Source organism: Ursus maritimus, unplaced genomic scaffold (genome assembly GCF_017311325.1).
Source record: "Ursus maritimus isolate PB19 unplaced genomic scaffold, ASM1731132v1 scaffold_34, whole genome shotgun sequence".
Lineage (NCBI taxonomy): Eukaryota > Metazoa > Chordata > Mammalia > Carnivora > Ursidae > Ursus > Ursus maritimus.
In genome coordinates, this window is record NW_024426008.1 from 15,292,161 (window position 1) to 15,306,285 (window position 14,125).

The 14,125-nt window shown below is 38.5% G+C and overlaps 1 protein-coding gene across 1 annotated transcript in view; it reads right to left on the reverse strand.

Annotated features, from left to right (window-relative positions):
• Positions 1-14,125, reverse strand: part of TMC1 (transmembrane channel like 1) — a 135,700-nt gene that overhangs the window by 81,933 nt on the left and 39,642 nt on the right. Inside the window, exon 5 of the mRNA XM_040620241.1 lies at positions 7,751-7,879. Coding sequence (XP_040476175.1) covers positions 7,751-7,879 — 129 coding nt within the window. The remainder of the gene's footprint in view (positions 1-7,750; positions 7,880-14,125) is intronic.

The window sequence follows — 14,125 nt, forward strand, 5'->3', positions numbered from 1 at the left end:
CTATGGTAATGGATGGAACTCATCGGAAATATTAATCATAGACAATAAGAAAGCTCTTGCTCATAATATTCAGGTGAAACTCTTAGGCAGAGTAAATTTGGTGTGTCTGTGACTATGTAGTCACAGAGAGCCCCATACTCAGGTGCACCCAGTGTCTACTTTAATGCTCTGCCATTGGTATCTTGAAATTCTTAATAATTAAAGTTCTGAACTATTTTTTAACAAAGGGCCTTACATTTTCATTTTGCACCAGATCCTGCAAATTATGTAGCTGGTTCAGCGCATAAGATGTGTTAAGTAGAGCTAATAAATAAACTGTAGCATGTGACACATAGGCATAATTAATAAGATGTGTTCCAGTACAGATAGTAAGTAAGTTAGTAACCTATAATACCTGCCAAAAAAAGAAGATAGATGGAAAATACGATGAACAAATAAGAATATTATGGAAGTGATGGAAAGACCAGTTTATGATCCCATCATAAATTTGGGACTAATTATCTGTCACCACTGAACTGACCACCCATTGGTGTCATCCAATATGTTTCTGTTCTTCTCCCGTGTGGTCTGTTCAAGAAAAGCAGCTACAGCTTGTAGCATTTCAATAGGCTAATTGACAAGGTACTACCATAGTCAAGTGTACTTGCTCTGGGTCATTCTGATAGAGGAAATGCCTATCCTTGGCCTGTCATCTTCGTTCTATGGGGCCCTTTGGAACCTCAGTCCTTTTTTTTTTTCTTTAAGAGAGAGAAAGAGTGTGCATGCATGCTCAAGAAGTGGGGTATGGGGGGCAGAGGGAGAGGGAGAGAGAGAGAAAAAATCAAGCAGACTTCATGCCCAGCATGGAGCCTGATGTGGGGCTTGATCTCACAACCCTGAGATCATGCCCTGAGCCAAAATCAGGAGTCGGACACTTAACCAACTGAGCTACCCAGGTGCTCTGGGACCTCAGTCCTCTTAACCACACCATTAGTAGAATAAGAGAGACAGGTCATGTGAACATTGTGAAATCCAGGATTCAAGAAGTGTGATCCTGTGGCCTACTATGCCAGTCTATTGCCATTCTTTCCTGGCATGCTCATTTATCCCAGCTCTTTGCTCTCATTTGTCACTATACTTTAACTTGACTTAATGGATCATGTGATTTGAGCATGTTAGTTTGGTCTATAAACCCTTCAGTCCCATGACCACTGGTAGAGCTGGCCTGTTACATACTTAGAGATCTCCATCTCATCAAAGTAATTTTCTACACAAGTTCAAATCATGGTTCTACCACTTAATAGTTGTCTGAACATAAACAATTACTTATCCTCTCAGGGTGTTGGTTTCCTTATATGCAAAACCAAAGTAACAATACATACCTTGAAGGATGGTTGAGAGTGATAAATGAAATTATCATAGTAAAATAATAATAGCTAACACGTATAAAATGATTACTATGTGCTAACATCATTCTAATTGCTTTAGATCTTAACTGATTTAATCCTCTCAATAATTCTACAAAGCAGTGCTACTTTTATCCCCATTTATAAGTGAGAAAAAGCAAGGTTGCAGAAGTTAAGAAAATTGCCCAAAGTCACAGCATAATGCTTAATACCTACTAGGCATTAATTAAATGATAGAAAAATCTGGGTGCCAGGGCACCTGGGTGGCTCAGTTGGTTAAGCATCTGACTCTTGGTTTCAGATCAGATCATGATCTCAGGGTAGTGAGATCGAGCCCTGCATCGGGCTCCATGCTGGGCATGGAACCTGCTTAAGATTCTCTCTCTCCCTCTCCATCGATCCCTCCCCCTCTCTCCCTCTGTCGCTCCCCACCCCCACTCACACATGTGCTTTCTCTAAAAACTAAACATTTAAATAAATAAAAATTTAAAAATTTAATTTAATTTTTAAAAAAGAAAAAAGAAAAATTGGATATCAATATTACATTTTGATCAACAAAATTCAGATGTACTAATTTTCAATAGTCTCCATTCTTTGGACAAGAAAATCAATTTACATAAGGTACCTATAAAGTACAAGAACTGAAAGCTGTGGCTTTTTTTGAGTTATTGATTAAAAAGAATCCCAAATAGTGGAAGCATGTGTTAGTAGGTGTGTGCACATGATTAAAGGTCGTCTTGTGTGGAAGTCCTCATTCTTTCATAATGACAGATGAAGGAAAGGCCTTTGTGAAACAAAGGAGAAATCATGATTCTTACCTATAAAAATCTCAAGCTCCAAGGAAACTTGAGAGGAATGGATGGGAGCCAGGGGACTAGTTTTCCCAGATGGCTCCAGCAAAGGAAATCAACTCTGGTCTATTCTTACTGTCCTAGAAATATATTCATTCCCCTGACCAAAAAAATACAATAAAATCAAAAACAAGACAAACAGAAAGAATACTGGAGGCTGAAGGAAGATTGAGTAAGGAAGAATATTACCTTAATGACTAGCTGACCATTAAAAGCACATGTTTAAATGTAAGTGAAATCTTAAGGATTACTTTCTTGGCTTTACTGAATGTTCCATTAATAAATCACCAGGCCAAGTCAGCCAATGGACAGCTCCCAGAAACATTGGGTCTGGGTGCCACAAAGCTAAGAAATTAAAGCAGTCAGTATAATAGCTAAACATGATTATTACAAAAATAAATACATTTCAAATGGCTTCTACCCAAGAGCCATTTCCATGCGAAAGTATACTAGAGTATTCCCATACCCTACTGTGTAGACTCACGAAATGTGAGAACTGCTCCCTCCCCAAAATCAGCTTCTTTAAATATCCAGTTAAGTGAGGGTTTTTAATTTTTCTTATGTTAACAGGCACAGAAGCTTTATTTTTTTCCCTTCAAACAGGTGCTTTATACATAAGTACATTGTGTGGAAGAAGGAAACCGTGAAGTTTCTCCTCAAAGCTGGTGGTGTGGAGAGCACCACTCTTAACCTCTGCCTCCCTTGCCCTGAAGGGATTTCACCAAACCACTAGAACTCTGAGGAAAGCAGTTTGAAAACCACTGGCCACAATCCAATCCCTTCATTGTATGAATAAATACATGAGGCTCAGAGAGGTGAGGTTAGAGGTAGCGCTTAGCCCTGAGTCCACATCTCTTAATTGTCAATCCCCAACCTACCCTACTGGAACAAAATAAAATGGCTGTTTGTTCAGGTGTAGTCAGACAGGCTTTAAATCTACCGTGTAGAATATTCTGATATAGTCAGGTTTGAGGTTTCAGGATGAGTAATAAATAGACCAGTTATTTTCCATCTAGGTGTTTTATATCACCTGTGGTGGTTGCCACCAGGTTACTGCAGCCGATTACAGGGAGGAAAGATCTATCTGGTCAACCAACTTCTGAGTTAAACCCATTAACAACTTAAAAATAGATTATGTCTAAAATCCTCACTGTTGAATGTTTTTTTGGTTAGTTACTAATAACCAACAGAAATTGACTTTCAAATAGTTGAAAAATATACCACTATTTCCCTTCCCCTGTCCCACCTCCTCAACATATTCTCACTCATTCAATAAACAGTTTATGGAGTAGGACGTTCTGCTTAATGAGGTTTTCTGCTTCTCAGAATCGAAGACAGTGGACCTCAATCATGACTGTATATCAAGGAAAAAATTATGCATATTGTAGTCTGGGCCAGACACACCTGCCCTTCCACCTGGAGATTATCACTCAACAGGTTTAAGGCCACATGAAAGTACGAAACTGTGTTAACACACAGGAAAACACACTGAAAAACATAGCTCCACAACAATAGTGGAAAGGATGTGGCTTCTCTTCAGTCCAAAAAAGCCAATATTGCTGCCTTGAAAATGCCGAGCTCCAATTCCTGAGCCATGTTTGAGAGTCCTTCGGGATCAACAACCCATTTTTAGGACTTGGTGCCTATGTATTAACTGCTTATTTTAACTGCCGTTTGGCCCTCAGCTCTGGGGATGCTCACATTGCTGGTGGTAGGTCCTCATTCAGAATGTGGGAACTCCCCCTGAGTCCCCCCCAAAAAACAGGATCCTCAGAATAAGCTACTATTCCTGATGCTTTACTCTAAAACACGTCTTGAAAGCCTGACCCTTTGTTAAATCTGTTTTAGAAGTTTCACCAGTTTTTCAGAGCCAGAGCCAGATGGAAAGCCTAGGAACCCTGACACAAATCCAAACCTGTGATCAAAGTATTTGCTCTAATTATATTGAGGCTCATGCCTTGAATTCCATATACTTAGCAAGGATTGATAACTGGAGGTAAGTTCTGGAAATAACATAATCCTCAGAAATGTTTTCTCAGAGTTAGACATCCCTGAAAGAGATAAAGTGTAGGAGAAAAGCTCCCTGACTTCCATGTTGGGCTAGAGAAACCTTTACATCTACATACTATAAAGTATTGACCGCTTGCTCTAACTAATGTGATCGAAATCCATGAGGGAGAAGCTCATTCAGAAACCCACAAAGGGAGACAGGCCGGGCACTGCACTGCCAACAGCTTCTTCACAGATGCGGAAACCAAGGGAATCAGGCTGACCGTGACCACCAGCACCAGCTGTGCAGAGCATTGCAAAGCTACAAAGCAGGACCCACTTCTGGCCATGGAGAATGGTCGCAAGACGGTGAACATTACTGACAGGTGAGAAGCCATAGTTGCTTCTTCTCTGGGCCTGCATCTGTGTTTCCATTCTACAAGCTGGCTTTGAATCTGACGTTCTGAATCACTGTCTTGGTAATGTGCCTAACTTGCTCGCTAGCTGCACGGGTAGGAGGCAGCAGACTGGAACGCATTCAAGGTTTAACCAAGTAGCATGAGCAGGTGATGTGGACTGTCTGAGAACTATGCACACTGAAAAGTGAATGCCCTTTTTGTAGGGTCCCAGCTGCCATTTCCCCGTAGGAATGAAGGACCAGATCCTCCACTCATCCAGCAGAAGCTGGACGTCTGGATTTTCTTTTTTAATGTAGGCTCCATCCCCAGTGTGGAGCCCAATGTGGGGCTTGAACTCACGACCCTGAGATCAAGACCTGAGCTGAGATCAAGAGCCAGATGCTTAACCAACTGAGCCACCCCGGTGCCCCTGGATTTTTTTTTTTTAAGATTTTATTTATTTATTCGATAGAGATAGAGACAGCCAGCGAGAGAGGGAACACAAGCAGGGGGAGTGGGAGAGGAAGAAGCAGGCTCATAGCAGAGGAGCCTGATGTGGGGCTTGATCCCATAACGCTGGGATCACGCCCTGAACCGAAGGCAGATGCTTAACCGCTGTGCCACCCAGGCGCCCCAGCCCCTGGATTTTTTTTAATGTGAAATCTCCTACTTTTCAATGTTTGACAACAAAGAAAAAATGTTATAAAAGAAATAGCCCCAAATGGTTAAAATGGTAAATTTTATGTTATATATATGAATGAAAAAATAATAAAATAAAGAGAAACGAAAAACATGTGGGCCAAATAAAAACCTAACATTCAGACCTAAGACCTGGATGGAGCTGCAGACTTCCCATTTTCAATCTCTGCTCGAGCAATAGAGCCCGGTATTCCCTCACTGCCATCCCAATCCCTCTCTCTGCCCCTTTCCCAAAATGGGTTCATTCCTGGACTCAGCTCAAGGCCCCAGGTCCTGAAATCTGCCACAGGATTACCCTGGGTACATTTGGAAAACCTGACGGTAGTTTGGTCCCAGATTCTGCCAAATTGTCAAGATGCTCTCTTCTTTGTTGGAATGTCAGACTCGGTTGCCCATCTAGACTGCTACCAATGTGTCAACATCCCCCAGGGTTCCCAAGGTTGTCCCTGGCTAGGTCTGCTTCCACCCAGGCCTGCCTGTCTCATACTCTCTCCATCTCTCCTGTCACACTGCAGGGGACCAGGCATCATTGACTCTGTCCTGAGAGGAAATAATAGTTACAACTTGTGCTTCCCAGCAATGTGCTATGTTCTGGCACCGTGCTAAGTGTTTTATGCAAATTATCTCACTTTATGATGCCAATAACCCTGTAAATTAGCATAATTTCATAAGGAACCTAAATGGCAGAGAGCTACACAATTCATTCAAATTTGCACAGCTATCAAGTGGAAGGTCTGAGATTCAAACTGAAATCAGAAGCCCATTCCTGTTCTGCTGCCCTACATGGGAGATACAGGGAAGGGAGAGTGGGGGTATTTCTATGCCTTCTGCAGGTGGAAATATTCTATAGCATTCTTACCCAATTTCATTCACACCACGCTTTGAAAGTTCACAATATTACTGCTTTCCAAGTTGACACCTTTCTACATACCTGTGGTTTCCAGTTTGGGGGGATTTTATGGCCAGTAATATTTCAAAATATATTTTGGAAGCAACAAAAGGTGGTTGCCAAACTTGTATTTTGCCAAGTAAGGATATTTTTAAACCTATCATTTAGCATCATTATCCCTTCATTGAATGAAAACTATTTTAACAGACACATGCACACATACCCACACACGTGCACACACATGACTAGCCCCATGGAATCAGGCACCCTGCTTGTCTTTGCCCTCATTCATGGCTGGTGTGTCCAATGCACATGGAGCTCCCAGCCTACAAGTGCGGTGTTCTAGAAGTTTGCTGGGAAGACCATTGTTTGGAACTTGGGAAGCTTCACTCCGCAAAACAAAACGATGCCATTATAAATGATGGCTAGGTTCCCATTTCACAGGATAGATCTAGAATATCTTGTTTTATTTTGGATATGAGGTAACTGAGGCCCCAGAAGCTTAAGCAATGTCCTTAAATAACATACTCTTTTGCAAAGCTAAGATTAGAAATGAAATATCCTCATAGCTACTTCAGTTCTTTTTTCATCACCAAAGACAATAATACTATATGATAATATTTAACATGATTAGTTCAATAACCTGGTGGAGAGACAGCTTTGGAAATTTACCACTATTTACGAAAATGGTTCTGTGGAAAAACTCAATCGGTAGCACCACTGAAAGATATAAGCATGCTTGTTATCACAGACATGTTCCCTTGTATTCATGCCTCACCTCCCCAACAACCTTGGCAAGGAAATAGAGTGTGATCCTCAGAAGTGATCAGAAGCGAATATGCTCCCATCCCTCAGAAAGAATCATTTGTCTTTTCATATAGGGAGTTGGCAAATCCATGTGCCTCCGAGTGTGTTTGTACTCTCATCAACACTCAACGGAAGGCTGAAATTGGGTCACTGACGTGTCACCATGGAATAGCTATTAGCATAATCCTTAATTGGAATCCTGTGTACTGTTCTGTTGGCTTAATATCCTCCCTGTGCTTTAAAGAGAGCTGTCACCTGATTGTATCGTTTGAGGCTGGGACCCTGCAGAGAACCATGAATGTGCAAGCGACACAAACGTGTAAAAGTCAAATATATTACCTCTTTCAGAGAGATAGGAATGAATGTATTAAACTAAAGAAAGTCTCAGTTCAAGGAACAAATGACTAAAAGTGACCAGAGGTTATAAGACTCTGCACAATGAATTTGCTCATAATTTTTTAAAAAATACAATCATTAGTTCAGCCTCTCTAACGATGTTACTTATATATATATGTATATATGTACATATATATGCAGTGTTCACATACATGACATGCAACATATAATGTTGTATACATGTCTACGACCATGAACATTATATGTAATAATGAGTATTTTATATATATGATATACTATAGATAGCGCTATGTATAAAATGTAGGTAATACTCAGAGGATTTAGGAGATCAGTAATCAGTGAAAGTGTGTCTAATTATGAAAAGTGGCATCATACCTGAGAACTTCAATTTTCTTCTCCATTTTCCAAGGCTTGCATTTGACAGTAGCAATCACTTGTCTTTTCTCATCTAACTCTGCTTTCAGTCTTTCCAATTCCTCTTCATCAATTTCTTCTTCTTGCTCCCTTTAAAAGGAAAAAAAAAGTTAAGTTTTGCTTGATTTCCTAACTTAAAGCAGAATGCTATCAGATACTCAGTCAATGTGGATCAGCTTGGCTGTACATAGTAGATGCTGAGATTTATAAGCATTAGAGTTTGTATCTGTGTGAATGCTGATAGAGGATTTCTGGCATTATTATAACTTTAAACAATAGCGTTTACATTCTGAAGTCCTGAAACTGTTTTACGTCCCAGCCTCAAACTCTCGGGACTAAAAAAATCTGTGGAAGATCAGTTACAGATCTCTCAACATATTTTCCTCTCTTCTTTGTTCCCTTGTACACTTTCCCCCACCAATTCTACATTTCATTGAAAAACGTTACTTTTCGATAAGGATAGTACATTAGAGGTGAAGATGTCTTTGAAGTGCCCTTACAAATTTGTTAGCCATGTCTCAAGAGAAAGAGAAAAATTGAACTAGGAAAAAATAAAAAAATCTATTTCTCAAAGGTAACTTAATCTGTTAATTAAATTCAAAACTTCAGTTGATAAAATTCAACTTGAAGTACATTTGGTGGAAGCAAATCCTTTGAAGAGACCTTCAAAGGAATTTAGCTTCTCATTGAGCAAATGAGATGTATCTTTTCTCTTCTATATTCCTAGGACTGTAAAAATACTACATGGTCGGGAATTAACAAAACAAAAAAATCTAAACACAAGCAACATGATTTTAAATTGAGGAATGTAATGACATGCCCTATTGTAAAGATCAATTGTTTTAGTGATAGACTGTTTTATTTATTAAGTTATTGTCACTCAACTTCACACTCACCTTTCTATAGTTAATATTGTGATGCTGGGGCTGGGACTCTATAGGGGACACTTCTTGCTTTGTCGGCTGGCTCAATGATAGGCCACCAACAGAAGATACTAAGAAGGGACTTAGGCTTTCCTTTGGCTTCATGGGGTGGCAGTTCCTCCTTAGTAATGCTCTTCAACCCAGTAACTGAAGGGCCTTCTCACAGCTGCAGATGAATCTAATTTGCCAACTTTTCCAACACTAGCAGAACCAGCTTCTTCGCCGCCCCCGTAGAAACCAACCCACTTTAGCATCAGCCCCTCTTCAGTGGTTCCAGCCCCTGGTATCCCTCCTCCATGCTTCTAAATTTAAATTTCAACTTCTTTCCACTATTCCTCCAGACTCTGGGGTGGTAACTTCTTCCCATACTTGCTGACACCATGATACCTAAGTGTTTTCTTGTCACCTTTTCAGTAACCTAGTTAACAATTATTTATACCTACTCAACAGTTCTCTTAGTAAATACTTTCTGTTCAATTAACTGCTGAAGTTTCTTTCTCCTAACTAAACTCTAACTAACTAAACTGACAAAGGAAATGTAATCTGATTCAGCATTAGTCAGAAACATACTTTGTTGCTCCCTTTACTCGTTGTGACTACACACAGTAGGACTACAGCAGAGCTGCCTTTGAAAATTCTAGCTGGGGAACGGAGGACATAGCCATAGTTTTATGGCCTACCATACAAAATGACTTTGCCTCCTCCTTTCTTTCCCACCAACCCAGTTTTTAATCATGTCATGACATAAAAACTCATATTAATTTTCTAAAATAACACTTCCTGTTGGCAGTTTGATTTTTTGACCAATTCAGATACTGGGCTTAGAATAGTGATTCACAGTAAGTGAACTATGTAAGTATACTCTAAAATGGAGCTCTGATTGCCATTAGGTTGTTTCCGTTTTAATTACTCGATGTTTATTATATAAAATCTGACAGCGCTGTACAACTATGACATAAAATACTTGAGTACATTTTACTACCTCTATAGTCACAATTGTTGCTTGCTTAATTTGCTAATCAGAATAACAATGTGTGTGTTGGTTTATCATAAGAGGAAAACGTATATTTTAGTAAAAATGATTGTTTTGCTTGTCAAATCACCATGTTGTACACCTGAAACTAATGTAATGTTGTGTGTCAATTATACTTCAGTTGAAAGAAAAGATTGTTTTATTAAGATTACTCAAAAAATTGTTTCCAGGTAGACATAGGCTAAATCTAGATTATATAGTTACCTGTTTTATTGAAATATTTATGGAAATCAACAAAAGAAAAAGAAAATATGTCAAGAAACTATTACAAATGGATTCAATTAGAAAACAACACCAACAAAAAGATTTAAGACTGATAATTCAGTTGCTTGGCATTTTAAGTCTTTAACTTGCCCGTCCTTCCAAAAAAAACTCACAGTACAGTTGACCGTAGAATAACAAGCAGCTTGGGTAGGCTGACCAATGTGCAGTTGAAAATTCACATATAACTTTAGACTCTCCCAAAACTTAACTATTAATAGCCTACTGCTGACTTGAAGTCTTACCAATGACATCAAGAGTCAATTAACACACATTTTGTAGGTTATATGTATTACACACTGTATTCTTACAATACAGCAAGTTAGAGAAAAGAAAATGTTAGAAAATCATGAGGAAGAGAAAATACATTTACAGTACTGTACTGTATTTATTAAAAACAATCCATGTAAGGCAAGAATCTGCAATGGGAAAAGTCTCGTCAACAAATGATGTTGGACGAACTGGACAGCTTCATGAAAAAGAATGAAACTGGATGACTTTATTATACCATACACTAAAGTAAGCTCAAAATGGATTAAGGACCTAAATGTGAGGTCTGAAACCATAAAAATCCTAAAAGAGAGCACAGGCAGTAATTTCCCTGACATCAGCTGTAGCAACATTTTCTAGATATGTCTCCTGAGGCAGGGGAAACAAAAGCAAAAATAAACTATTGGGACTACATCAAAATAAAAAGCTTCTGCACAGCAAAGGAAACAATCAACAAAACTAAAAGACAATCTATGGAATGGGAGAAGATATTTGCAAATGACATAATCTGATAAAGGGTTAGTATTCAACATTTATAAAGAATGTATTCAACTCAACACCAAAAAAACCAAATAATCCAATTTAAAAAAAATGGGCAGAAGACATGAAAAGACATTTCTCCAAAGAAGATATGCAGATGGCCAACAGACACATGAAAAGATGCTCAACATCACTAATCATCAGGGAAATGCAAATCAAAACCACAATGAGATAACCCCTCACACCTGTTGGAATGGCTAAAATCCACGACACAAGAAACAAGTGTTGGTGGGGATGTGGAAAAAAAAGAACACTTGTGCACTGTTGGTGGGAATGCAAACTGGTGCAGCCACTGTGGAAACCAGTATGGAGATTCCTCAAAAAATTAAAAATAGAACTACCATATGATCCAGTAATTCACTACTGGGTATTTACCCAAAGAATATGAAAGCAGCAATTTAAAAGATATATGCAGCACCATGTTTACTGCAGCATCATTTACAGTAGACAAATTATGGAAGTAGCACAAGTATCCATGGGTGGATAAATGGACAAAGAAGATGTAGTTCATTGGAATATTTCTGAAGAATAAAAGAAGAATGAAATCTTGCCATTTGCAACAACATGGATGGATCTAGAGTATAATGCTAAGTAAAATAAGTCAGTCAGGGAAAGAAAAATACTGTATGATTCCATTCCTATGTGGATTTAAGAAACAAAACTAATGAATCCAAAAAGAAAAAAAGAGACCAAAAACAGACCCTTAGCTATAGAGAACAAACTGGTGGTCACCAGAGGGCAGGTGGGTGGGGAGATAGGGGAACTATGTGAAGGGATTAAGAGCACACTTAGGATGAGTGCTGAGTAATGTAAAGAACTGGTCGATCGCTATATTGTACACCTGAAACTAATATAACACTGTATGTTAACTACTCTGCAATTAAATTTTTTTTAAAAAGGAAAAAAAAATCCACGTGTATGTGGACCCATGTAGTTCAAAACCATGTTGTTTAAGGGACAACTGTATCTACATGTAGGTATCTTAAAGCTTTATATTAATGAATTCTTGTTAAGAATCATATCTAAAACAGTATCTCATTTAATCCAGAGTCATCAAAAAAATTTTTTAAATGATCTGTTAAGTATGTGGATTTACCATATAATTACAGCTTATTTCTTTTTTTTTTTTTTTTTAAGATTTTATTTATTTGACAGAGAGAGAGACAGCCAGCGAGAGAGGGAACACAAGCAGGGGGAGTGGGAGAGGAAGAAGCAGGCTCATAGCGGAGGAGCCTGATGTGGGGCTCGATCCCATAACGCTGGGATCACGCCCTGAGCCGAAGGCAGACGCTTAACCGCTGTGCCACCCAGGCGCCCCTACAGCTTATTTCTTTACATGCCAATTTTTAGAAACCATTTAATGGAAATCTTCCTAACACTAATTATATGCTTTCCTGCTATTTTAAATCCAGTACTTTATGCATTTAACCTATTCTATTTCTAGGATTCCTTAAAACATTATCTGAAATCTCTTCAGTAACACCCTTCAGTGACTATCCATCTATATTATCCCATATAACAAATAGTTTTGTCTTCTCTAAGACTCCAAATAAACTTGTCCTTAAATAAATGTTTTATGTACAGAATCTTTCTGGATGACAGGGTTATCATCATAAATCCAGGACTCAAAGTCCACTAAAATAGAACAGTGTCCTCCAAGATTAGTATGGTATGGAAAGATAAGAATAAATCCTTACTTTAAATAACCCCAGACAGGTGTATTTTTAAAGTCTTTGTTGCTAATTGTTGATTGCTCCAGACTAATTGTGTTGCACTACCAGGTATAGTTATTTCCTGAGTTTTCTCCAAATAGGCAGGTAATTAAAGTATTACTTTCACTGGCATATAAGGGAACCGCTTTTCCAGGAATCACTGAAAGAAAGTGCTAATCATGTTAAAAGAATATCGCACAGAAATGCTTCATCTTCAAACATGTAGGGCTAATCTGCGCAAGAATGACTTTCTATCTTAAGTTTGATTTATTTAAACAACAGTTGTTGGGGGGGAAGGCATAATGTGCTGAATTTCTCACTGCTATGAACATATTTCTTATTCACTTAAAACTGGGTCAGGAAAAGCCTGTCATATTATTAGAAATCTTCCAAAATGTCTAACGAGGCAGAGTTTTTTTAACTGTCTCCAAAGATAGTTAGCATTACAACCTTGGTTTTAGTTGGCTTCAAATGTTTTGTCAGTGCAGGGGAAATTCCCTCAGGTGTTTCACTTGAACATTTAAGTATAAAAAGACCCTAAATCAGTTAATCTAATAAGTGTGCCCTGATTTGCCTACAAATCTTTTTCCAAAATATATTTGCTGATACGTTTCCTTTAAAAAAAAAAACAAAAAACTTATCTTCAAAATGAACAACAGAAAATGAGTTATCAATCATCACAAATAATTTATGATACTATTAGATTAGTTGCCCAAATTACAGCAGTAATTATATAATTTGAAAAACTTCTGGAGACAAAGTTCACTTTACTTTAGCCAAGTTTGGCTGTGTGGAGAAGTGGGGAGGATGGGTGTCAGGGTGCTTGTGGGCTTCTCAGAATGAGGATGAGAGTGCTACCAGCTAAGGACAGACACTGTCGCTGAGACAACATTCCCTCAGGCAATAGGGGCCAAGACCCAGTTGATCCATATGGTCCTTTCTCTAGGGGTTGAGCAGTTCACATGAGAGCCTTGAGCAGACCAAGAGAGCACAGAAATTTTCACCCAACTCACCTTTTTTAAAAGGACTTCTCTGAGGCACAAGTGGAGAGTAAAAGCAAATTCTGGAATACGCATACAGCTATTGATCACGCATACAGCTATTGATGAAATAGCACTGTCAGCAAGCACAGGCTTTGCTAGTAGGAAATATAACTACATCATAACAGTGAAAACAATAAGACCTAGAACTTAAAAGTGTGAGATGATATTTTTGTTTGTTTGTTTAAAAGAAAAAAGCATAAAAAGACATAAAAAGAAACTAGAAAAAAAATACCAGAGGCAAAATTTAAAGAAGGTGGTGTCTTGGTATTCAAAGATGGAAGAAGGGAGCTTGGGGTTGAGGAAAGAAAGGAAGAGGTGGAGGGATTTCAGTTTTAAAAACTGAACTCAACAAAAATATGATGAAGAAGTGGGTGGGGCTATTTCTTTATTTTAAAAGGAACCATCTTCTATCAATGCTAAGCTTCTCTACCTGCCAAAATTTTCATACGATTGTATTTAATTACAATGATTTATGAAAAGGAAAAGGAAAAGCTAGTTGCTGAACATTAGAATGTGTCATTTAGGGAGGACATCTTAGAAAGTTCCTTTCCATC